Here is a 27,048-nt window from a genome sequence, read left to right on the forward strand (position 1 = left end):
AAGTAGTTAAGGCTCAAGTTTGTTGATCAGAAGATCTGCCGAGTTGCCACTGTTGGCCAATTAATCAAGGCCCTTAACCTGCCCTGCTCCAGGGGCACACGATCATAGCTGCCCCTTCACTCCAACCTTCACTCCTTAAATTTAATATGTGAACAAATGTATATGTAATGTATATGTGGCAATAATGAAGTCTTCTATGCCCCAATGTCACGGACTGCTCTTAAGTGCTACGATTCAATGTTACAGCATGCGCTTTATTCCAAAAGTGATTTGTACCAGTTTGTACCAGTAGGTGACAGTACATACTCAGTGGTTTGTGTGTTGTATGTTCCTCTAGCTGGCTGGAGCAATGTGTGTGTGTGTGTGTGTGTGTGTGTGTGTGTGTGTGTGTGTGTGGATGTCTGCTCATGCACATGTATGCGTGGGTGCAGAAGAAGCGAGGGCGTTGGTTTTCTATTTATTGTTATTCCAACATGAAAAGGTTTTACTTATTACTGCTCATGATCTCGTCTCTCTCTCTCTCTCTCTCTCTCTCTCTCTCTCTCTCTCTCTCTCTCATTCTCTCTCTCATTTATATTACTTATGAATTATACTCTGATTCGGTGGGTGAGGTGTGGGGGGTTTGGGGGTATTACTGCTTTTTTACAATATAATTATAAAATCCACTGTAACACTAAACGCCCTTTAGGTGAGTTGCTTCTGTCAGACTGTCATTTATTGCCCCGCTATATAACCCCTTGTAACCCTTATAGTTATTATAGGTTTTTATACAATTTATTTAGCAACGAATTAAAGGAAACACGTGGTGCATTTAACCACTCATGGCAGCAAGCTCTCGTTTTTATGACTTTACAAGGTTTCCTTAGGTAGGACAGTGTGCTGGAGAGCGTGACCTTGTCAGCGGAACTGAGTTTTCTTCTTGCAGTGATGTTTAAGAAGCTCATGTGATCCAACTTCCATGTATAACAGCGTCTTGTTAATGTCTTATGCTGTAAATGTAAATGTCTTGTGAGTGAACTAAAATATACAAAATTGAAATCTTTATAACTGATAACAAAGTTGAAAAAGTGTCAAGTGTTTCCACGTTGATGCAAAATATGAAGTAACTTCATGCTTTTACCAAATTTTAATGTTTCTTTGTGGTTTTATTTATGTTCTGGAGCGATTTATATTCACGTACATGTTTGAAAATGGAATATTAGTGAGACACAAACGGTGGAACCACGACAAAATAGCTGAAATAAAAAAAACAAAACAAATACTTGTGTTGTCTTTGCTGCATATCTTGATCATCAATACTGGCTGCTTTTGAGGGTGAAGATGTTTTACAGAACATTGGGACTCTAACCTCTCTGCCTGTGACAACCTGCCTGTGTCATCGTTTCCTGCCGAGGCCGAGTCACTGGATTCAGATCAAGTCGTCGGTTTTGTGTTTTTCCAGTGAGTCATGCTGCCTGCACTACAGATTAATCGTTAACTCTGTGCTGCGAAAGCAATCGCTGCACCAGTGTAAAATAAACAAGAAATTAAAAGAGCACTGGAGGAACATATAGATGAAGAGAAGGGAACTCTATACTAATGCTGAGCTTCAGTTCTTCATGCCATGGATTTCTTTGAGATTCTCAACATTCCAATGAGATTGCAATCGTGTTGAGATGATTCCATCACTCAGTTCATACAGATTCCTGCAACATTCCATTAAGACTGTGGTCCATGTTATGAGATTTCCATCACTTGGATATATCAGGTGAGGGGGCACGGTGGCGTAGCACATTCGCCTCACACCTCCAGGGTTGGGGGTTCGATTCCCACCTCCGCCTTGTGTGTGTGGAGTTTGCATGTTCTCCCCGTGCCTCGGGGGTTTCCTCCGGGTACTCCGGTTTCCTCCCCCGGTCCAAAGACATGCACGGTAGGTTGATTGGCATCTCTGGAAAATTGTCCGTAGTGTGTGAGTGAATGAGAGTGTGTGTGCCCTGAGATGGGTTGGCACTCCATCCAGGGTGTATCCTGCCTTGATGCCCGATGACGCCAGAGATAGGCACAGGCTCCCCGTGACCCGAGGTAGTTCGGATAAGCGGTAGAAAATGATTGAGTGAATGGATATTTCAGATGCTGCGAATTGCCTGCTCTTCTACATCCCAAAGGATTCTGGTCCGGTGTCTTTGAAGCCCAACAAAGATCACTGAACCCATTGTCTTGTTTATGGAACCAGTCTGAAGACTTTTTTGCTTTGAGACATTTTGCATTGTCATTCTCGTGCTGGAATTAGTCATCCGTAGAAGCTAAATTGAGGTCATTTAAGGATACTTAAAAAAGCTGTGGCATTCAAAACATGATTGATGCATTGTTATAAATAGACCCAAAGACTGCAGAAAACATTCCTAACATCATCACTCCACCTCCACCAGCCTGGACTGTCCACACATGGTAGGTTGGGTTCATAGCATAACAGTTCATGAAGTTGGTACCAAATAAGGGATGTGGAAGCTCAGTGGTTAAGGTGTTGGACTACTGATCGGAAGGTCATGGGTTCGTACCCCAGGACCAAGCTGCCACTGCTGGGCCCCTGAGCAAGGCCCTTAAAGCTCAATTGCTCAGTTGTAAGTCACTCTGGAGAAGGGTGTCTGCTAAATGTAATGTAATGTAAATTCTTGTCCCTGCGCCTCGAAATTCATCAGACCAGGCTACGTTTTTCCCGTCTTCATCTGCCCAGTTGTGGTGATCCATACACGCTTCTGTCTCAACCTTCTGGCTGACAGAAGAAGAAACGGACATATACTTCCTGCTGCCACTTCTTGTTCATTCTGAGATGCTTTTCTGCTCAGCACAATTGTACCCAGTGGTTATGGGAGTTAGTGTAGTCTGTCTGTCAGCTCAGACCGGTCTGGCTATTCTCTGGTAATTTCTCTCTCATTACAAGGCGTTTCTGTTCACAGGGCTATCACTCACTGGATGGTTTTCCTTATTACTCCATTCTGAGTAAACTATAGAGACTGTTTTGGAAAATTCCAGGAGACCAGCAGTTACAGAAATACTCCAACCAGCCCATCTGGCACCAGCTATCACGCAGAGACCCAAATTTTCCCCAAATGTGAACATCACCTGAAGCCGTCGGCCGTAGCCGCGTGATGCGTTAGATGTTTGACGGTGATGGTGTTCCTAAGAAAATGATGTGTGAGTGTGTCTGTATTCAGATTTAAACCAGAAGTGGATGAGCTCTAGCCTGGGAGCTGTATTCTTTTGTTCCTTGTTACTAAACGTGAACCCCACTGTCATGCACCCATAAAACGATTTCGCAACGAATCAGAGAACATAACATTATTCTGTTCCTGAACTCCTGCAGTTCCTCACCTTGTTCTGTAGAAGTTTCTGGAAGGATTTTTATTTAATGTGATGCAAGAGTCTGCTAGAACGTGATCTTTCATTGCAGTGATGTTTTCCCAAATCAGGGAACTGGTGACAGTTCGAGTTATAATTATTGGTTCGTTCTGTGCTATGAGAAGATTTGGACGAGGTTAAACTGGGAGTCGTTAAGTAGGATACTGATATAACACCTGTATGATATTCCGAGTTTTGGGTTTAAATGCAATTCATGAACTAATAAATTCAGGCCTGTGCACAATGTGTGGCACTGGACAAAAATAAAAGTGAATTGCTTTTGTGAATTTCAGAGACATTTGTACAGATATATGTAAGAAATATGGTTTTACTTTGGATAACAGTAAGACACTGGTTTTTCAACCAGATACTGGAGCACACCACCGACTGTAAACAGTCATTTAATTAAAAAATTCTCTACAAACAATTTGTTCCTTTAAGACTTGTGTGTGTGTGTGTGTGTGTGTGTGTGTGTGTGTGTGTGTGTGTGTGTGAGTGTGTGTTTGTGTGGTGTGTGTGTGAGTGTGTGTTTGTGTGGTGTGTGAGTGTGTGGATGTGTATGTGTGTGTGTGGTGTGTGTGTTGTCTGTGTGCGTGTGTTTTGTGTGGGTGTGTGTGTGTGTGAGTGTGTGTGGTGTGTGTGTGTGTTTTGTGTGTGGTGTATGTGTGTGTTTTTTGTGTGTGGTGTGTGTGTGGTGTGTGTGTGTGTGTGTAGTGTGTGTGTGTGAGTGTGTTTTGTGTGTGTGTGTGGTGTGTGTTGTCTGTGTGTGTGTTTTGTGTGTGGTGTGTGTGTGTGTGTGTGTGGTGTGTGTGTGTTTTGTGTGTGTAGTGTGTGTGTGTGTGAGTGTGTTTTGTGTGTGTGTGTGTGTGTGGTGTGTGTGTTGTCTGTGTGTGTTTTGTGTGTGTGGTGTGTGTGGTGTGTGTGTGTGAGTGTGTGTGGTGTGTGTGTGTGTGTTTTGTGTGTGTGTGTGTGTGTGTGTGTTGTGAGTGTGTGTGGTGTGTGTGTGTGTGTGTTGTGTGTGTGTGTGTGTGTGTGTGTTTTTTGCACTTTTATTGTGTTAAACTACATGAATTGGTGAAATCACAAGCGCTGGACTCTTCTTTTCAGCTCCTACCAGTGAAGACGCCCATCTAATGACTTATGAGAGCTGTACTCAGGTTCCACACATGAACCATAGAGCGATTTGTCTGAATGCGTGTTGTGATGATTTCATCTTTTAAATAATTGCCATCTCCTCTGAATATCATACATTTTGCAAACTTCTATAATCCTTTAAGGACTGATTTATAAGTATTTGTGATATATCTGACATTGAATTAAAACAACTGCTGTGCTTCAATTTTATACACATTTTCAGATATCACATGCAAGCCACATGGCCAGCGATTACAGTCCTGCAGAGTCCAACACTGACGGATTACAGGAAAATCTGAACCAGCGGTCTGGAGGTAACCTCATCTACTCCATCAATGATCGCCCACCGTGGTATCTCTGCCTTCTATTGGGATTCCAGGTGAGAACTTTCTTTTTCTCCAGTAAATTCATCCAGAGTGGTCAAAAGGTGTACGTAAGCTTGTTCGTTATTTTCTAGTATAGTGATCGTTTATGGTTAAGGACATGGGTGGAGATGTGGGAGAAGGATGACTCAAGCCACATTAACGTCACAACACGAGAATATCCACGGCCGCACCCGATTAATCTCCTACTTGAGATCATCTACATATTCATTTATTTCTTTGGCAGACAAATTTATCCAAGCAACACAAAGTTGAGTTGAGCATGTGAGGGGTAAGGACCTTGCTCAAAGGTCCAACAGTGGCTGCTTGAAAGCAGGGCAGTAGACAATCCCTCCATTAATAAATCTAAGACAAGTCCAAACCCTGGACTAGCTAAGGTCTCACTAAATTAAGTGAGACAAGGCAAAGATTTTAAACACCACAGAAAGTCTTTACTCCAGCTTCATCTGTGGACTTCAAGAAATGATTCGACTGTTTTCTAGAAGAAGGTTACTTTTGTAGGTTACATTACAGCACAGTGGAATTCTTTTCTTCACATATCCCAGATTAGGAGGTTAGAGCTTACGGTCATCCATGATACAGCACCCTGGATCAGAGAGGGTTAAGGGGCCATGCTTAAAGACCTAACAGTTACAGCTTGGTCTCAACAGTGCTGTGGCTTGAACCCCCAACCTTCTGAGCCTGAACCATTTGATCCACCAATGTCCCAGCTAGAAGGAACTTTTACTCACTCACTCATTTTCTACCGCTTATCCGAACTACCTCGGGTCACGGGGAGCCTGTGCCTATCTCAGGCGTCATCGGGGATCAAGGCAGGATACACCCTGGACGGAGTGCCAACTCATCGCAGGGCACACACACACACTCTCATTCACTCACGCAATCACACACTACAGACAATTTTCCAGAGATGCCAATCAACCTACCATGCATGTCTTTGGACCGGGGGGAGGAAACCGGAGTACCCGGAGGAAACCCCCGAGGCACCGGGAGAACATGCAAACTCCACACACACAAGATGGAGGCGGGAATCGAACCCCCAACCCTGGAGGTGTGAGGCGAACATGCTAACCACTTAGCCACCGTGCCCCCCGAAGGAACTTTTAAACTTTGTGAAAAGGAATGACACGTATATTTATTTTAAAAATTGGCAAGATCAATTCCGGAGACCAATAAGGGGGAAGTCGTGGCCAAATTGTTAGAGAGTTTGACTCCTAACCCTAAGGTTGTCGGTTCGAGTCTCGGGCCGGCCATGACTGAGGTGCCCTTGAGCAAGGCACCGAACCCCCAACTGCTCCCTGGGCGCCGCAGCATAAACGGCTGCCCACTGCTCCGGGTGTGTGTTCACGGTGTGTGTGTGCACTTTGGATGGGTTAAACGCATAGAACAAATTCTGAGTATGGGTCACCGTACTTAGCCGTATGTCACGTCACTTCACTTCAATAAGACAAGTCTTATTCCATACCTATGGAGATCGGATTTGATTCCTATACTACTGGGACCCGTATTGATTTTGCTACCCAAAGCCTGGTGGGAGATTTTAGGTCAATGGTATCATAAGTCTGTAACCTAGTGAACCATTCATTCATTCATTCACTACTGCTTATCCGAACTACCTCGGGTCACGGGGAGCCTGTGCCTATCTCAGGCGTCATCGGGCATCAAGGCAGGATACACCCTGGACGGAGTGTCAACCCATCGCAGGGCACACACACACACACACTCTCATTCACTCACGCAATCACACACTACGGATAATTTTCCAGAGATGCCAATCAACCTACCATGCATGTCTTTGGACCGGGGGGAGGAAACCGGAGTACCCGGAGGAACCCCCCGAGGCACGGGGAGAACATGCAAACTCCACACACACACAAGGCGAAGGCGGAGGCGGAGGCGGGAATCGAACCCCCACCGTGGGGTTCCCCCTAGTGAACCAGTGTTAATATAGTCAATGATAGAGACATCAATGCGCTTTTGTACGTCGCTCTGGATAAGGGTACTATCCTGTAAATGTAAAAGTAACGTAAGATTTCAGGATTCAGCCTGTAAAAGAAAGAGTTGTATAAATGAAAGTACTTTTAAACAAGAAACCAGTTCATTTTCTTTGAAACCATATCAAACATGGCTACTTTTCCTCAATTCACTATACTTTTTTTTTGGCATTTAAAAATACTTGTACTTCAGTGTGGGTTATTTTTTTTCAGTATCCCTGCCCATAGCATAGCATAACATATAACATAGCATAAAGACCATACACCTTCCATTACCTAACTTAACCTAATCTAATTACTTTTTTCACTAAACACATACCTCTGTTCCTCATACATTTAACACACCTAAAGCATCTAATCTAACATCTAGCTGCTTCTGCAACGTGTCTTAGATTAGCGTTGGAATGATAGCCTGTGGGATCCTTGCCTTTCAGAAAAGTTTGTAGATACATGGACTACAACCCCTTTGTGGACTACCACAGTGGCTTTGGCAGCATAATGATAGTTGGACTTCTGCTCCTGTAGGAGATCAAAGCGAGTAGAATGATTCAGTCATTGGAAAGAAAGATCTCATGAGAAGCCAGTGATGTCTCTGAATGTAAATCAGATCATGACTGAACGGCATGTCCATGGATTAGTGGACTACATGACCGAACAATCACCTGTTTATTTGGGCATTCTGGTATAAATGCGTGTATTTTCAAAGCTTTAATATTAGAACCAGATTAGATATTTTGCTGGAAAAAACTGCAACAATAAATCTTTTTTTAAAGCTTTTTATATTTCATATTTTCATATCGTATGCTGTGAAGCGCTCGGTTTGCATGGATAATGAAAAACGTCTGTCTGAAACCTCTTGTTTCTCAAGAAATCTTCCATCCTCTTAGACGTATATAAGTAAAGAATGAAACACTTGGCGTATGTTGTTATGGTAAGGTAATCTAAGACTGGGATGTGGTGGACTTCCCCTTATTGCCCCAGTGTTGATTATTTTCCAATTATGGCATCTTTCATGTATGTTTGATTTCTCCTACACCTACAGTAAGTCATTAGTCAAATGCTAATGCAATTGCTAATGTTAATTTTCTAATAAACAACTTACTTTTATATCAATATAGAGTTAAAATACTGAATTGTCGAGACAAGTTCTTGTTTACGTCTTTGTCCTGAAGTTGTCAAAAACTTATCAGTTAATCACAAATTTTTCAACAACTCGTGTCCAATCAGATTGTGCGAATCCAACAGCTCTGTGGTTATAAAGAACTAAGCAAACAGTGAAAAGAATTAACGAACCACAAGATGATTGTTGAGCTGGAATGGTTTAAAGAGTTTCAAGTTCAGCGACAGTGATTTTTCAAAAGGTGTCATTTTAAACATAAATCATGTACTCTTTGCGAGTCACAATCTCTGTTTGGAGATACAGGATGTAACCTGCAACAGGTAACAAATACAACGACCAGATTGATTTTATGGCTAAATATTAACCTTAATTATGTGAACAATGAATATCTGCCAAGGGCATGGTGAATCACACTGATACCCATTTGAGTGCATGTGTACGCATGCTGAGACAAAGGACAAAGGACCCAAAGTGACAAAGTTATGTAGTTTTTGCAATAAATATTGGTATATTTCCCTGGCAATGTTTATCAAAAAGTTCTTGCCAAGTTTCCTCTGGATCTGAAGAACAAGGAACGCTGGTGGGGGTGCAGGGGTTCACTCTCTCTCTCTCACTCATTTTCTACCGCTTATCCGAACTACCTCGGGTCTGTTGTCTAGCAGTCCCTAAAGAAAAGTTAAATGTTAATAAGAAAAGTTAGCATTTTGGGACGGGTGCACGGTGGCTTAGTGGTTAGCACGTTGGCCTCACACCTCCAGGGTTGGGGGTTCGATTCCCGCCTCCACCTTGTGTGTGTGGAGTTTGCATGTTCTCCCACTGTGCCTCGGGGGTTTCCTCCGGGTACTCCGGTTTCCTCCCCCGGTCCAAAGACATGCATGGTAGGTTGATTGGCATCTCTGGAAAATTGTCCGTAGTGTGTGATTGCGTGAGTGAATGAGAGTGTGTGTGTGCCCTGTGATGGGTTGGCACTCCGTCCAGGGTGTATCCTGCCTTGATTCCCGATGACGCCTGAGATAGGCACAGGCTCCCCGTGACCCGAGGTAGTTCGGATAAGCGGTAGAAAATGAGTGAGTGAGTGAGCATTTTGGGACTGAAGCAGTGCATGAGCTTGATCCAGTCCAATATGCTTAGCATTGTTGTCAGTGTGGAAACCATGTGAAAGATTTTTCATCTGTCTTATAAATGTCCAGCAGGCATTCACAGAGACATCTTTAAGGCTGCAGCCACATTCCAAATCTTCTGGTGTTTAAATCCTCCAATTTGTTAGTTCCACAATCTGGCAGTTGTTTTTCTGTCATCATAATGGATGGGCCGTGAGGATATCTGACAGAACTGGCCATGTCCTGACGAGTGCACAACATACAGTAAGAAAGAGAAAAAGACTAAAGAGAATTAAGGCAATTTGAATTACTTTAAGGCTTATTGACAATTTCCAGACTATCCTCAACTGTAAATAAAAAGGAATGATGCTCATCATCCTGTGGATAATACGGAAGCCTGTTAGGGAAATGTTTTTTGTACGTGTAACATAAAGATGTGCCCCCGCCCTTACCCTTTATGAGACTTTACCCCGGTGAGACCCAGACTCTGCACCACAGGCGTCAAACTCAAAACAGGGCCAGAACATGGCTCGCTGCCACATTTCATTCAGCACATGCGAACTTATTAAAAACAATATTTAAACAGGCTATAGTATTAAACATTTTCACGGATAGGATTCACAGCAGATCATGGATCCAGGACCTCCTGCCTTTTGCTCCCGTGACTCACAGAACTCAGTCACTGGATAAAATCGACAACTATCTGCTTTGTTTGATGTAAACAAACCAAGTAAAAAAATTCTGGCATTAAAGGTGGGGTCTCCGTTGTTTGAAAGCCAATGTTGACATTTGAAATCACCAAAACAAACACGCCCCTAACCCAAACGGGTCCCACCCCTGTATTGATAGCTCCGCCCACACATACAGGCAACTAATGGAAAGAAATGTGTCTTTATCACAGCTGAAGGGAAGAACAATACGATTGCAGATAGTTGATTTTTGTTTTGTTTGTCGTCCTGAAGCATTTCTCAAACAACGGATACCCCACCTTTAAGTGGGACTCCAAATCCTTAATGTCTCTTAAATATATTCAAACCCCAGTTTCTTCAGATCATCAGTGCCCAAGTGTGTTGTACACTTGATTTCTGACCACTACCCAAAGACCCAAATCACAGGCTGCAATGTCAGTCAATCTCACTGACCAATAAATGGCACTTCCGTGGCCAATCCGTCTGTTTGGTTGCACACGGTCTACAGTTAGCTCCTTTCCCCAGAGGCCTGTTTGGTTGTGTCCATGCTCGTTGAATATATTTGTCATGTCAAAGATAAGTCATTTTACATTCTACCAGAATTTGTCTCAATAACTCTCAACACACTGAGCTTTCTCCTGTGGATTCACCATGGTTCGGATCAAAGATCTGAAAAACAACTAAAGATGTGAATGCGTTCCTCTGTAAAATGGAATTATATTATTTTTAAGTTCTGCTTGACTTTTTTAAGTTGGATTAAAGCGTTAAAGATCATTTTCAGAAACCATAAAGATGACAGACTTGTGAAGGACACGTGAAGTCTATGAGTCTGAGACGACACTGAATATTTAATATTCAAGATTCTGCACTGTTTCAACTTATTCGTACTTCAGGTCAGATATTTGGACAACTCTTCAAAAATAGATCACGATGTTTTGCACGACAGCTTAGTGATTGCATGCGACCTACAATAGTCTGAATAGTTTCTGCTGGCCATTCATGCGAAAACATTCTCTTCTATTTCGGATCCGAAGTTTATTAAGCGTTTCAAGCAATTTTATGACATTCAGCTGCAAACAATTATATGCTCTTGTAATCTCATTTGCATTTATGATTTTCAGATATGCGTCTTGGCAGGACTGCGGCAGAAGAACGGAGCATTTGTAAGGCATGACTCCAAATGAAACAATCCCGTAAATTAACGAGACTAATGGGATATCAATGACACTTCCTAAAATGCTTGTGTAAACCGTTGTGAATGGTTTCAGTTTCAGTGAATGGTTTAATGTGGTTTGCTTAAGCATAGTGAAAAGAATCTTAAAATTTGAAGGGTTAGGGTTAGGGTTAGGGTTAGTCCAACGTCGTCCGAAAAGTTCAAACGCGGCCTTAAAAAAAACGTACAAACTCAGAAAAGCTCAGGACTGGAATGAAATTCTAATCAATAATAGGCTACAATAATGAAGTGAATCAAGACCGCATGTAAACTTTGAAGATATATCTAAGTGTAGAGGAACAAAGAGATCCAAGAAAGTATCACGGTGGTGTGAGTGGATGATTTATGGTTTATGGTCTCCAGCTGTTAGCTGTTAGTTGTCTGGTGCAAGGAATGGTAAGGAGTTCAGTGGCATAAGATCAGAGAATGTATGCAGGTGATATGGCTTCCATTTGGAAGAAAGCATCGTCATCATCATCATCATCGACATCATCTTTATTCTGAAATCAAAACATCAAAGTGCTCGTACAAGTAGAAATAAAACAAAGATCAAAACATGAAATGTAAATTAGAAATGAATAAAAAAAAAAATCAAGTTCTGGTGGCTTGAGCACATGAAATCTTCCTGGACAGGATGCTAGTCCCTTTAAAGGAACTACGCATTCACACAATAGCACTTAAGAGTAATTTAACTTACTGGCATGTTTTGGGGAGAAAGGAGAAATCTGGAGAATCTCTTGGTGGTCACACAGATAGTAACCAGGGCTCAGGATTGAACCTGTTAGCAAAGCTACTCACTGCATGGGATGACTTTCTGAGCATGGACCTGAACTCATGCAGGCGCAAGTTTTATGAGGATTCCCGTTACCTCAGGTGGTTTCCAGGGGGTGATTTAGGGCAAAAGTATATGACTACTGTTATGCAGAATGCATTCCTGCATACCTTTCTAAAAGACAACTGCCTAATGCTGTCCTTATTGCTTAAACATTTATGCTTAACCATTGACTTACTCAGTTCCGTTCACTCGGTAGACAAAGCAGCGGTGGTTCAAGCGGTTAAGGCTCTGGATTGTTGATCAGATAATCAAGGTTCAAGCCTCAGCACTGCCAAGCTGCCACTGTTGGGACCATGAGCAAGGCCCTTAACTCTCTCTGCTCCAGGGGCACAGTATCATAGCTGCCCCTGCACTCAGACCCCAACCTCGTCAGTTTGATTTGCGATAAAAAATATTCCACTGTGCTGTATATAGATGTATATGTGGCAATAATAACGAACAATTCATGCATTTATTCATTCAGGATGTGATCATAACAATCATGTTCCTGATAAGTATCAAAATCAGGACAGTTTGGAGGTCTGTTGAAGCAGTTTTCAGAGAACATCTCTTATAGCCTCTATCAGAACAGTCAAAACATACTGACCGTGGACAGCATTGGAACCTTTGGTATGGACTGTCCATCATCTTGGATGTACTGGATGTCTCATAAGCATGTCATGAGAGCATTCAGTCCCTAAAGCAGCTCATTGCACCATCGCCAACTGGACAATTGTAAAATGCTCACCTACTCCTAATAAAAATATCAGGTCAGGGAAAATGAGGAATATTTGTAGCATTAGCTTGTACATTTATTAAGGACTTAACCGAACATTTTAGACAAAAAGCTTTGTTGCTAATGTTTGTTGAACTATAATCCAGTATATTGTACAGTTAAAATATATTAATTTCCTCAGGATTTTGAAAAACCTATATGAAAATGTTACATATCAAGCTAACAAGCCAGTAAACTAATATGTCTATCAAAAAAACCATCTTGGCTAGCTTTTGTAACTGCACATTTCAGTTACGCAGAGAGCAGCAAAGGGATTGTGGGATGTGGTAGCTCAGTGGTTAAGGTGTTAGACTACTGATCAGAAGGTCATGGGTTCAAATCCTGGGTCCACCAAGTTTTTGTGGACACAATTGCTCAGTTGTATAAATTGAAACAAAATATGTCACTCTGGGTAAGGGGGTCTGTTAAATGCCGTAAATGTAAAATGAATGAAATGGCGTGTCCTTTTATGGACGATCCTGTTGATGAAGAGTCTGTATTAATTCGTTTGAGCCCAAAGTGGATTTTTGTCACATCCCTATGCATTTTTATTTGAGCGATACCGTTTTTCTTTACAGTCAATAAGATCCATAATCTCATCCATCCTTACATCGGCCATCGCGGCCGTGCTCTTACATCCGAGCAGATGCTTTGCGTTGCCTTACGTTTCTTTGCGAATTGTAGTTTTGTGTATAACATCGGGGATGCATAACATATTAGTAAGGCTACTGTTTGCACAGCGGCCAGGAAAGTACGCCTCGCTCTTAAGCGCTTTCTGACCATTTTTGTGTTGTTTCCTAATAAAATAAAATACTGTTCTTCCGGTTTCACCTCTGGTATTATAACAGTTGGGAATTTACTCTAAAATAGTTCTTAATTACTAACTACAAATTACATCTTCAATAATTACTAGCTCTAGAAAGTATTGGTCTACCTACTAATTTGGTCTACTTACTAATTTGGTCTACTTACTTATTAATTACTTTCTAAATCCCAAATCAACCTCAACCACTTGAACAATAAGGAGAGACAAGAAATAAACAATATACAATTGCATGAATTATCCTTGAATTGAACAAAGTGTGCAATTAGAGGGAGAAGTTTACATTAAAAATATATTTTTTAAAGTTATAGAATGGTCCGAAATATATATATATATATATATATATATATATATATATATATATATATATATATATATATATATATATATATATATATATATGTGTGTATATATATGTTCATTTATTTATTTATTTAATATATTTTTAAAATGCACCTTTTAAAATTTGATGTTAATTCCACTATTGTTTTATACAGCAATGTTTAAATACATGTTCAAATTCTCCATATGCTTGCATAAGCACTTCCAGTTCTGCTGGTGAGAAATATGCAGACTTTATTTTTTGTCTGATGCTGTTGCCATGGTGACTCGTTATATCTGCGCTCCATTGATAATGGCTTTTTTTAGTTGTGGCGCATGCGCTTAACTCAGAGTCAGTCAATTTAGAGTTGATAAAACGAACTTTTTTCAGCTGTTCTGTAACCGAAAACTCAGAGTTTCCCATCTCAGGGTTTGTCAACTCAGAGATCAAGTTTAAACTCAGAGTTTGTTGAACCACCTTTCTGAAACAGGCCCCTGATCTGAAGTGAGTCAGGACTCTGTCGTTCTTTCAGTGTGTTCTAGACGTGTGTTTTTTCCCTCTGTTGATGATCTTACACTGAATTTTAGTGTTGAAGAGAAATCCGAGCTGCTTTTTAGATGAACAAACACTCGGAGCGTCTCAGAGAGCAGAAATGGGTTTGATATCAACATTTACTCTGAACATACAAACATCTGTGTGGAAATAAATGAACCGTTTTTATCTCTGCGGAAAAGAGTTAACCGTCATCGTATATTCTACTGTTTAGTCTAAAAATCATTTAGAAATCTTTTTGGTACATGATGTAATGCAATTTTACCAACATTTTTTATTCAGACAGGAAATGTATTACCAGGGGTTTATTTCTACACAGCTTTTTTCATCAATTTAAGTAATTGATGGTGAAATGCTTTGATCAAGGGCTTGAGTTTTAAACTCAAGACCTTCTGATCAGCAGTCCAACAGAGTGAGGAAAGAAAGAAAGAAAGAAAGAAAGAAAGAAAGAAAGAAAGAAAGAAAGAAAGTGATTTATAAGTATCTGTTTTGTAATTTTTCTCTCATATAATGTCCATTAGATCTTGTGTTAATAATCATATTACTCCATGTGGCTCTGGGTGTAAAACTAATCCTGTCTGAATAGGGCTTCGTTCATCATTTGGAGACGTTTACATTTATGCTGAATGTATTTTTGTTGTTTAATCAGTCTTTACAATCAACTATCAACATCTGATACGTGCAGCTTTACCCAAACGAATCTTCTGCTTTAGCATTTTAATTTATTAATTAGTTGTAGATTTCCACATCATTCAGTTTTGTTAAACGCTGAAAAAGGTTAAGTGCACAAGTTACACAACCAATTTGAGGCAGGTTACGGCTTGATTCGGATCTGCCCGTGTTGATGTTTTAGTGTAATAATTTACAGCCGACTGTCAAACAAACTATTCATTAGAGAGCTATTTGAAAAATGTACAGATATGAGGATGTACGGATATTATATGTTTTTTTTATATTTAATTTACTTTTCACATGAAATCACTTGAGTAATTGATGGTTAAAGGTATTGCCGAAGGGCTTGAGCTTTAAACTCATGACCTTATGATCAGCAGTCTAACAGAGGAAAGAAAGAAAGAAAGAAAGAAAGAAAGAAAGAAAGAAAGAAAGAAGGAAAGAAAGAAAATAAGAAAGAAAGAAAGAAAGAAAGAAAGAAAATAAGAAAGAAAGAAGGAAAGAAAGAAAAAGAAAGAAAGAAAGAAAATAAGAAAGAAAGAAAGAAAGAAAGAAAGAAAGAAAGAAAGAAAGAAAGAAAGAAAGAGAGAAAGAAAATAAGAAAGAAAGAAAATAAGAAAGGAAGAATAAAAGAAAGAAAGGAAGAAAGAAAGAAAGAAAAAGAAAGAAAGAAAAAGAAAGAAAGAAAGAAAGAAAGAAAGAAAGAAAGAAAGAAGGAAAGAAAGAAAATAAGAAAGAAAGAAAGAAAATAAGAAAGAAAGAAAGAAAGAAAATAAGAAAGAAAGAAAAAGAAAAAGAAAGAAAATAAGAAAGAAAGAAAAAGAAAGAAAGAAAGAAAATAAGAGAGAAAGAAAATAAGAAAGGAAGAATAAAAGAAAGAAAGGAAGAAAGAAAGAGAAAGAAAGAAAGAAAGAAAGAAAGAAAAAGAAAGAAAGAAAAAGAAAGAAAGAAAGAAAGAAAGAAAATAAGAAAGAAAGAAAGAAAGAAAGAAAAAGAAAGAAAGAAAGAAAGAAAGAAAATAAGAAAGAAAGAAGGAAAGAAAGAAAAAGAAAGAAAGAAAGAAAGAAAGAAAGAAAGAAAGAAAGAAAGAAAGAAAATAAGAAAGAAAGAAAAAGAAAGAAAGAAAGAAAATAAGAAAGAAAGAAAAAGAAAGAGAGAAAGAAAATAAGAAAGGAAGAATAAAAGAAAGAAAGGAAGAAAGAAAGAGAAAGAAAATAAGAAAGAAAGAAAGAAAGAAAGAAAGAAAGAAAGAAAAAAGAGAACAGACGCTTCAGTGATTTATAGATATCTGTTTTGTGATATTTCTCATAAAAACATACTTTTTGACACAGAATTCACACCAAATTTAAGTGTCTTTCACTTTAGGACTAAAGACTTCAAGTCACTTTCACTTGAGGACATTTTTGTCTGGATATGAAATAATATCATAGCAGTTAGCACATTTGCTCAGATGTATTTAACATACTCTGTATTAACATTTCATTAAAGCTGAGTTAAAAAAAAAGTTTTTCTAGAATATTCTGTAAATTTATAAACTCTGAAAACCAAAATATTATAAACTGAGAAATGTTTATGTCCTTAAACGCTAAGAAAAAAACAAGCTCCAGTCCAGTCTAACTCTATTCTGATCTGGATCTCTTTTTTGCCACAATTGACCTCTTAAAGGTTCGATTTTTGTCTCTGTTCTGTGTGTGTGTGTGTGTGTGTGTGTGTGTGTGTGTGTGTGCTGTGTGTGTGTGCTGTGTGTGTGTTTGTGTGTGTAGAGTTTGCATATTCTCCATGTGCTTCAGGTTTTCCTCCGGGTTTTTTGTTCAGTCAAAATGCATGCACTATAGGATTGGCACCTATAAACTGTCCGTAGTGTATGTGCTGTGTGTGTGTGTCTGTGTGTGTGTGCTGTGTGTGTGTGTGTGTGTGTGCTGTGTGTGTGTGTGCTGTGTGTGTGTGCTGTGTTTGTGTGTGTGTGTGTGTGTGTGTGTGCTGTGTGTGTGTGTGCTGTGTGTGTGTGTCTGTGTGTGTTTTTGTGTGTGTGTGCTGTGTGTGTGTGTCTGTGTGTGTGTGCTGTGTGTGTGTCTGTGTGTGTTTGTGTGTGTGTGTGCTGTGTGTGTGTCTGTGTGTGTGCTGTGTGTGTGTCTGTGTGTGTGTGCTGTGTGTGTTTGTGTGTGTGTGCTGTGTGTGTGTGCTGTGTGTGTGTGTGTGCTGTGTGTGTTTGTGTGTGTGTGTGTGTGTGCTGTGTGTGTGTGTGTGTGCTGTGTGTGTGCTGTGTGTGTGTGTGTGTGTTTGTGTGTGTGTGTGTGTGTGTGTGTTTGTGTGTGTGTGTGCTGTGTGTGTGTGATTTGTGTGTGTGCTGTGTGTGTGTGTGTTTGTGTGCTGTGTGTGTGTGTGTTTGTGTGCTGTGTGTGTGTGTGTGCTGTGTGTGTGTGTGTGTGTGTGTGTGTGTGTGTGTGTGTGTGTGTGCTGTGTGTGTATGGAGTTTGTATGTTCTCCCTGTAATAGACTCTAGGTTTCCCAGGACCCTGTGTAGGAAAGGTGCTACAGAAAACGTATGGATGTGTGGATAAAAGAAAGAATGGATGGATGGATGGATGGATGGATGGATGAAGTGAGCGAATTCTCCCTGAGATCAATTCCCACAGTAATTAGCATAACGTGATTAGCCTAGCTCGCAGCCACCGAGTCGAATTCTTTCCAAACCTGAAAGCAGTTTAAACAATGAGGCACATTTAATCACACTCAACAGCTTTGCGTATTAAAGCGCATTACATTTGTTCTACATTATTGAAGCTTTTTTATGCTAATCGGATATCTGCTTGCACTCATCCTAATAGCATCCAGTCAAATGACTTTCCAGAACATTCTTACCATCAGGCCACTGACAGGATTGGTTAACAGCCATGTCTAGATGTTCAACTCCGATCATTTGTTTTGGTTTAGATAGAGTGCAAAGCCTGAGCAAATTGAAACACATGAATTACTCAAACTTTCAGCAAAACATTATTGACTTTTCATTGTAGAAGAGATGTCTTTTTGCCCAGAAGAATGTTTGTCTGAAGGCTACCAGGGAAACACAATATTAGTTCATGGCTGAAGTGAAACATCTGTTGAAAGTATGTTAGCGCCGAGCAGATCTCTCTCGTCCCCCCGTGGACCGAACCCCCGATTGTTTTTAGGATCTTTCGTGGAAAGCATTGCGTTCACCTTTTTAACGCTGAGCTGATTATAAGCGATCGGACAGATGCCAGAGATTTTTGGATGAGATGCGCGGAAGGAAGGAGAGCAGCGTTAATGCAAACGTGGTCAAAGCAGCGTTAAGGATGAGCAGAGGTCTTCGTGTGCGCTGTGGAAAGCCTTACGATCACAGCTTCGTCAGACTGGCGAGAATTCAAACAGGAGATAAATAAAATTTTTTTAAAAATTTTTTAAATTTAAATATAAATAAATAAATAAACAAATAAATAAATACAAAATTTTTGTGGTATTTTTCTATTTAATTTATTCCTATTACTGACCCATTATTATGCCTCTATTATTATTATTATTATTATTATTATTATTATTATTATTATTACTATTCCTCTTCCTCCTCCTCCTCCTCCTCCACCTCCTTGTCTTCATCGTTATCCTCTTCTTCTTCTTCTTTTTCTTCTTCTTCTTCTTCTTCTTCTTCTTCTTCTTCTTCTTATTATTATTATTATTATTATTACTATTCCTCCTCCTCCTCCTCCACCTAATTGTCTTCATCGTTATCCTTTTCTTCTTTTTCTTCTTCTTCTTCTTCTTCTTCTTATTATTATTATTATTATTATTGTTATTATTATTATTATTATTGTTATTATTATTATTATTATTATTATTATTATTATTATTATTACACTGTAGAAATCATTTCCTGCTTGCACTTTCTGACACAGTTATAAAGGCAGTGATTTATAATTCAGGACAAGGTTCCCCTCTGAGTCTGGTTCCTCTCAAGGCTCCTTCCTCGTATCTCGGGGAGTTTGTTCCCTCAGCACCATCACCTCTGGTTCTCTCATTAAAGATCAAATTTAAAGTGTAGAATTTAGATCCTGAGGTCTGTAGTGCTATAGAAATAAAATCGAAATAGAGTTGAATCGAAGTGTACCAATATATTTGATTTTTCTCTTGTAAAAGCTGTAAATTTTGAACTTTTTTTAGTCTCTTCTTCTTCTTCTTCTTCTTCTTATTATTATTATTATTATTATTATTATTATTACTATTCCTCTTCCTCCTCCTCCTCCATCTCCTTGTCTTCATCGTTATCCTCTTCTTCTTCTTCTTCTTCATCTTCTTCTTCTTCTTCTTCTTCTTCTTATTATTATTACTATTCCTCTTCCTCCTCCTCCTCCTCCTCCTCCATCTCCTTGTCTTCATCATTATCCTCTTCTTCTTCTTCTTCTTTTTCTTCTTCTTCTTCTTATTATTATTGTTATTATTATTAATCTTCTTCCTCCACCTCCTCGTCTTCATCGTTATCCTTTTGTTCTTCTTCTTCTTTTTCTTCTCCTTATGTTTCTTCCTCTTTCTCCTCTTTTTCTTCTTCTTCTTCTTCTTCTTCTTCTTCTTATTATTATTATTATTACTATTCCTCTTCCTCCTCCTCCTCCACCTCCTTGTCTTCATCGTTATCTTCTTCTTCTTCTTCTTCTTCTTCTTCTTCTTCTTCTTATTATTATTATTATTACTATTCCTCTTCCTCCTCCTCCTCCACCTCCTTGTCTTCTTCGTTATCCTCTTCTTCTTCTTCTTCTTCTTCTTCTTCTTATTATTATTATCACTATTCCTCTTCCTCTTCCTCCTCCTTCTCCACCTCCTTGTCTTCATCATTATCCTCTTCTTCTTCTTGTTTTTCTTCTTCTTCTTCTTCTTCTTCTTCTTCTTCTTATTATTATTATTATTATTATTATTATTTTTATTATTAGTAATCTTCCTCCTCCACCTCCTTGTCTTCATCGTTATCCTTTCGTTCCTCTTCTTCTTTTTCTTCTTCTTATGTTTCTTCCTCTTTCTCCTCCTTTTCTTCTTCTTCTTCTTCTTCTTCTTCTTCTTCTTCTTATTATTATTATTATTATTATTATTATTCCTCTACCTCCTCTACCTTCTCATCTTCATCATTATCCTCTAATTTCTAAAAACTCCTCGTGTAGGTATTTTGGACCAAATTTTGGTCAGCATGATGTCCAGATATTCTAAATATTAACACAGTAACTTTAACACTGTGACTCTGCCACTCTGAATAAACAGGAAGTGTTAAGGGCATAATTCCACAGTATGTCAGGTATAAAGGAAATCTATCCTGGACTTTATAAAACATCATTTATGAGTCTCAACAATGACGTATTTCAGTTAAAAAAAGTCTTTTTTAAAAGTTCTCCCGTCTGTTGTAACGGAGCAGAATCCACCACGTGCACTGTGGACCGTGTTGTTCTCTCTCTCTTTTTTTTTTTTCTTTACTCAGAGAACAGATCATGAGCCAGAACTTTGCGAAGCTTCACCCGCCCCAAAAGCCGATCGGATCAAAGTGCTGGGAGAGGAATACAGAGAGATCTGCTTCCACATGTGAGCTGAGGAGGTGCTGTGAGGAAGGAGGAGACGGGGTCATGCTCCTACTCCTCTGAAGCCTTCACTAAACTCACTAGTGTACAAGGGGGTTAGGACTGAAAGGGTGTGGGGTATTTTATGTCAGTGAGAAATTCCAGAGGGCCTCATATTAGCCACCTCGCTTTGTTTTTTTTTTATGTCTGTCCCGTTTCGGTTGTAAAACAGAGCGAAAGTAAATCGGCATTGAAAAACTCTTCCGCAGGCTGTTTTTTATTGAACAAATGTCTGCCTGAGCTGATTAGTGTCTCCCATGTCTCCTATTTAAGCATTACATACTGGCTTTCAGTGGGATCCTGGCCATCCCTTTAATCCTCGCTGAGCCGTTGTGCATTAAGGACAACAATGCAGCCAAGAGCCAGCTCGTCTCCACCATCTTCTTCGTGTCAGGGATTTGCACCATGCTTCAGACCACCATTGGGACCAGGTTGCCTAAACACCACATTTACTCCTATATTCCTTATTCCCTATTCCCTAAGTAATATGCATTCATTCACAATCAAACAAATGTTGAAGAAGCCTCCACATTTTGTCCACCTTCAGGTTGCCGATCCTGCAGGGAGGAACGTTTACTTTCATCACGCCGACACTGGCGATCCTGGCGTTGCCCAAGTGGCAGTGTCCGAAAGGGAGCGCATTGACCCCTGACCTCAACGCCACGGTAGCCTCTGTCTCCCGCCTAGACCCTGAAGAAGTGTGGAAAATGCGCATGCGTGAGGTACACATGAGGTATCACTGTTTTAGCCAAGGGGTAGAGAAATAAATAAGATTAAAACAACCTTCAACTTCATGACAAGTCGATGAGTTATAATAAAGAAATGTTTGTGGTTTGTTGTTGTTGAGCATCATCTACTCCGTCTGCAGGAATCTTTGGGTTCTCTCTGAAAGTGTCCACAAGGTCCACATGGGCCACAAGGGTCATTTACCAAGAAAGAAAGTACATAAATAAATAATTAAATATGTAATAAGTTAAATAATTAAATAAATAAATAAATAAATAAATAAATAAATAAATAAATAAAGGTAGTAAATGAGCAAGAATAAAGTTATATGTACAAAAATGCATGTAAGCAAATAGATAAAGTATGTAAATAAGTGATGAAGAAAATAATTATTATATAATTTATATAATAATATAATTATATAAATTTATATTATATAATTATATAAGAGTTATTAATAAATAACTAAGTAAGTAAGTAGTGAACAAATAAATATATGAATATAAAATTAATATAAATACCATTTATAAATAAATACCATTTATAAATAAATCAGTAAGTGAACAAATAAATATGTTAATTAGTAAATAACACATTAATAAATAAATGTAATAGATTACTGAGATAAACTTTGCTCCAGAAATTGAGCCTTTAAAAAATATATATTAAAAAAATCATTATCAAAATGAATTGCGTGAGTGAATGAGTGTGTGTGCCCTGCGATGGGATGGCACTCCATCCAGGGTGTATCCTGCCTTGATGCCCGATGACGCCTGAGATAGGCACAGGCTCCCCGTGACCCGAGGTAGTTCGGATAAGCGGTAGAAGATGAATGAATGAATGAATGAATGAATGAATGAATGAATTATCAAAATGACTAAAGTATTATTATAATACCGAGAAACATTGGTCTTTAGTGGATCCAGTCATTTTTGACTTACCTAGACACACATGGCTTTATTTATGTTAATACTAAAAGTATATATTTAAAAATAAAAAATCTAGAATTCTAATATGTAAACTACATTCACAGAACTAAGTTCCACTAGGGGGCAGTGTAGCCTCCTCAGCTCCCTCCCACCACCTTCCCCCTTCCCAGGCCCCTGTTTGGCCGATTCTTTCTATTAAAATGGCTTACAGGTGGAGCACTAAAGAGCTAAAAGTGCCAGTAAGTTTCCACTAATGAACAAGAAACAAGTGTACGCTGTTTGTAGGAAACCCAGACGGAGCAACAAATAACATGAGGTTTAAAAGTCTAGAATTCTGCACACTGTGGCGTGACACTACAGAGGTTGTGAAGATGGAATAACCCCATAGTTACAACCACAGGTTTACCCCCAAAGGCAATCCCATGGCAAGAGATGACACACCCAATGAGACCTGCACACACGTGTGTTCAGAGCGGGAGAGCTGAGGAATTCTCTGTGGGATCAGAGGAGGGAAAGATCTGTACAAGTTCAATGAAATATACTAATATATAGAGACATGAATTCTCAAATAGGTTCCTCGAGGTCATTTGTAGCATTTCACGCATTTCACGCAAGCTTTGGTGAAGTTCACTACCAAGATATGTTAAGGACTTCCTCTTCTGTCCCCTTCACACTTGATCCGGAAAGTCCAACAAGTGCGATCAGATCTATCAGTTATGGACTGTAATACTGTAAGAACTGGGTTTGTGGACCTTCACTGGCTTGCTTTTAGTTGCCTGTGTTTAATGTTTGTTCCTCTTTCAGATCCAGGGAGCGATCCTTGTTGCGTCGTTGCTTCAGGTCGTGCTCGGACTTACAGGGCTGGTGGGATTTGTGCTGAAGTTCATCGGACCCCTGGCTATCGCTCCGACCATCAATCTGATTGGTCTGTCGCTCTTCATCCAAGCTGGGAAGAAGTCAGGAGCACACTGGGGCATTTCAGCTCTGTGAGTCTGTGAGCTTGTAGCATGTTGCTGAGAAACTAGGGAGAAGGTCGAGGTGGCGGGTAAAGCAAGCCGAGGCAGAACCCTGAGGACCCATTAGTTTAACCTGAAGTAGAAGTTAAACAGAACGTGCAAATGTTAAAGCAGAATTTAAGACTTAAGGAATTATTTCAATCTTAGGCAGAAATATGAGGCAGCAATTAACTCAACCCTAGGGAGAAATCTGAGGAAAACTTCACTCAAATTTGATTCAGAAGTTGAAGACAAAATTAATTAAAGTGAAGGCACAGGTTGAGGCAGCAGTGAAGTCAAGCTGAGGCAGAAATTTGAAACTTGAACAAACTCAATTTGAAGTGGAAACTGGACCCATTAACTCAAATAAGGCCAAGGACAGCAGTGAACTCAAACTGAGGCAGGAGTTTAGGACAGCAGTGAACTCAAACTGAGGCAGGAGTTTAGGACAGCAGTGAACTCAAACTGAGGCAGGCGTTTAGGACAGCAGTGAACTCAAACTGAGGCAGGAGTTTAGGACAGCAGTGAACTCAAACTGAGGCAGGAGTTTAGGACAGCAGTGAACTCAAACTGAGGCAGGAGTTTATGACAGCAGTAAACTCAAACTGAGGCAGGAGTTTAAGATAGCAGTGAACTCAAACTGAGGCAGGAGTTTAGGAGAGTAGTGAACTCAAACTGAGGCAGGAGTTTAGGACAGTAGTGAACCTAAACTGAGGCAGGAGTTTAGGACAGTAGTGAACTCAAACTGAGGCAGGAGTTCAGGACAGTAGTGAACTCAAACTGAGGCAGGAGTTTAAGACAGCGGTGAACTTAAACTGAGGCAGAAGTTTAGGACAGCAGAGAACCTAAACTGAGGCAGGAGTTTAAGACAGCGGTGAACCTAAATTGAGGCAGGAGTTTAAGACAGCAGTGAACTTAAACTGAGGCAGGCATTTAGGACAGCAGTGAACTCAAACTGAGGCAGGAGTTTAGGACAGCAGTGAACTCAAACTGAGGCAGGAGTTTAGGACAACAGTGAACTTAAACTGAGGCAGGAGTTTAGGACAGCAGTGAACTGAAACTGAGGCAGGAGTTTAGGACAGCAGTGAACTCAAACTGAGGCAGGAGTTTAGGACAGCAGTAAACTCAAACTGAGGCAGGAGTTTATGACAGCAGTAAACTCAAACTGAGGCAGGCGTTTAGGACAGCAGTGAACTTAAACTGAGGCAGGAGTTTAGGACAGTAGTGAACTCAAACTGAGGCAGGAGTTTAGGACAGCGGTGAACCTAAACTGAGGCAGGAGTTTAAGACAGCGGTGAACTTAAACTGAGGCAGAAGTTTAGGACAGCAGAGAACCTAAACTGAGGCAGGAGTTTAAGACAGCAGTGAACCTAAACTGAGGCAGGAGTTTAAGACAGCAGTGAACCTAAACTGAGGCAGGAGTTTAAGACAGCAGTGAACCTAAACTGAGGCAGGAGTTTAGGACAGCAGTGAACTCAAACTGAGGCAGGAGTTTAGGACAGCAGTGAACTCAAACTGAGGCAGGAGTTTAGGACAGCAGTGAACTCAAACTGAGGCAGGAGTTTGGGACAGCAGTGAACTCAAACTGAGGCAGGAGTTTGGGACAGCAGTGAACTCAAACTGAGGCAGGAGTTTAGGACAGCAGTAAACTCAAACTGTTTAAACAAAGAAGTTTAAGCCATTGACCAACTGTTTAGACCAGTCAACTATAAATAATCTCTTTTCTCTCTTGTACTGCGAGAGACATATTATTAGTCTTTGGTACTTAAAGATTGTAATCTGAGTGTTTGAGCAGCAATAACGAGTCTAAAGTACATCTAGAGTACATCGCTGGTAACAACCCCATATAAATGCCATCATAAATCTGTCAAATGTCCTTGATTTAATCACTTCACAACATAAAGTTGACCCCTGTTTTGTCTGTAATTTGTACGTAAAGCGACAGAAGACGTAAAGCGACATAAATCCATCAGCCGAAAGGTCGCGTTACAGCAACAGAGATTTAGAGCAGTTTATTCAGCGCAACGTTCCTCACTACAGATCAGGAACGGATCGGCTACAGAGAGAAAGGACTGCTTTCAGTGCGTCATTCCAGTCCGTCCTGTTTCATTAATGACCTTCAAAAAACATTTAAATGTCTGCCAGGTGGATCACAGTGTGCCGCATTCATCCAACGTCAGTCTACACATCTCCGTTTACCAGCCCATTAGCCTGCCACTCCAGGTGCCTCTGTGTGTGTATGTGTAGCGCAGTGTACACCATTGTGTGCATGCCTTTGTCTGAATGGATGTGCATGCGAGTTTGTTTGTCCCTGTTGTAGACTTGTAGCCTGAGGCCAATCACCTCAGTGCTCAATGCTCACATCCGTATCACAGTTTGCTGCTTGACTGAGTGCAGTTAGCATACAGCGGGCAAAGAAAAATACATTTCCTCTCTGTGGACTTTGTACATAAGCAGCAGTGTTAAGTCATCAAACCGCATTCCTACTGAAATCTAACTTCTCTGGACACAAACGGCTTGCTTTAAGCACTTGCCCTTTAGAAAAGTTCAACATTAATAAGATTAATAATACCTAATTATCCAATAATATTGATAGATTCGTTTAAAGACGAGTTACACTGGATGTGAAGAAATGTCGATGATAGATTAATGGTATGTGTTGACACAACATTTGATATTGCGTAGCAACATGTGCTATCTAATTGACGTATTCATCATTGCTGCCTGCTTAATCATGACACCATCTGAGGCAGCGAGAAGAAGAGATTGTTAGGCTGACATTTAATTTAAAGGTTGTTAATCTGACAAAAGTCTGAGGCAGCGGTTAAAGGTGGGGTCTCCGATTTTTGAGAAACGCTTCAGAAAACTGAGTCGGGCCGAATAATAAACAAAAATCAAAACAAATGTGTAGCCAATGAGCAGAAAGGGGCGTGTCTTGTCAATATGCGGCGGAGAGAGTGTTCAGTGCGCATGTGTGACGTTAGCAGAAAGCGGTTTTAACATTGACATGGAGGATAAAAACAAAGAAAAGAAGCGAAGAAAGTCTTACGATAAGGTAAGAAGTAGGACGTGTTAATATAGGATCAGCTTTCCAGCGCTGGAGAGAACTGAAGGAGCAGGAAGTTGGTCACATATTCACAGATTGGAGTTTCCTGAGTCAATAACTCCTGAGCTAAACGCTGTTACTACACAAATAACACCTCTTTTCTATCGTAGTAATGTAGAGACGCAGCTACAACCGTGTTTTGTGTAGTAACAGCGTTTAGCTCAGGAGTTATTGACTCAGGAAACTCCAATCTGTGAATATGTGACCAACTTTACTTAAGACGCCGAGGCGCTTTTTTCCTTCTCGATAGGTGAGTAACGTTGGTTTTGCTTTGTTACACAGAACTAATATATGCCTTTGTCCTTTACATGATGCTTGTGTGTCATTTTTGCTTGTTTGTTTATCTGCAATCGTATTGTTCTTCCCTTCAGCTATGATAAAGACACATTTCTTTCCATTAGTTGCCTGGGTTACGTATGTATGTGTGGGTGGAGTTATCAACACAGGGGTGGGACCCATTTGGGTTAGGGGCGTGTTTGTTTTGGTGATTTCAAATGTCAACATTGGCTTTCAAACATCGGAGACCCTGCCTTTAAATCAATTTGAAACTTTTTTCTTTCTTTCTTTGCAGGACAGTGTTTCTTATCCTTCTCTTCTCCCAGTATCTCAGCAAGGTTAGAGTCCCGCTCATTGCTTACAAGGACAAGAAGTGGAAAGTTTTTCATTACCCTCTCTTTAGTCTGTTCTCGGTGAGTTTTCTTCTGTTGATGA

At 40.0% G+C, this 27,048-nt stretch overlaps 1 protein-coding gene across 1 annotated transcript in view; it reads left to right on the forward strand.

Annotated features, from left to right (window-relative positions):
* Positions 1-27,048, forward strand: part of si:dkey-106n21.1 (solute carrier family 23 member 2) — a 60,359-nt gene that overhangs the window by 4,860 nt on the left and 28,451 nt on the right. The window contains exons 2-6 of the mRNA XM_060885927.1: positions 4,736-4,891; positions 20,855-21,012; positions 21,129-21,303; positions 23,041-23,222; positions 26,909-27,026. Coding sequence (XP_060741910.1) covers positions 4,736-4,891; positions 20,855-21,012; positions 21,129-21,303; positions 23,041-23,222; positions 26,909-27,026 — 789 coding nt within the window. The remainder of the gene's footprint in view (positions 1-4,735; positions 4,892-20,854; positions 21,013-21,128; positions 21,304-23,040; positions 23,223-26,908; positions 27,027-27,048) is intronic.

Source organism: Tachysurus vachellii, chromosome 13 (genome assembly GCF_030014155.1).
Source record: "Tachysurus vachellii isolate PV-2020 chromosome 13, HZAU_Pvac_v1, whole genome shotgun sequence".
Lineage (NCBI taxonomy): Eukaryota > Metazoa > Chordata > Actinopteri > Siluriformes > Bagridae > Tachysurus > Tachysurus vachellii.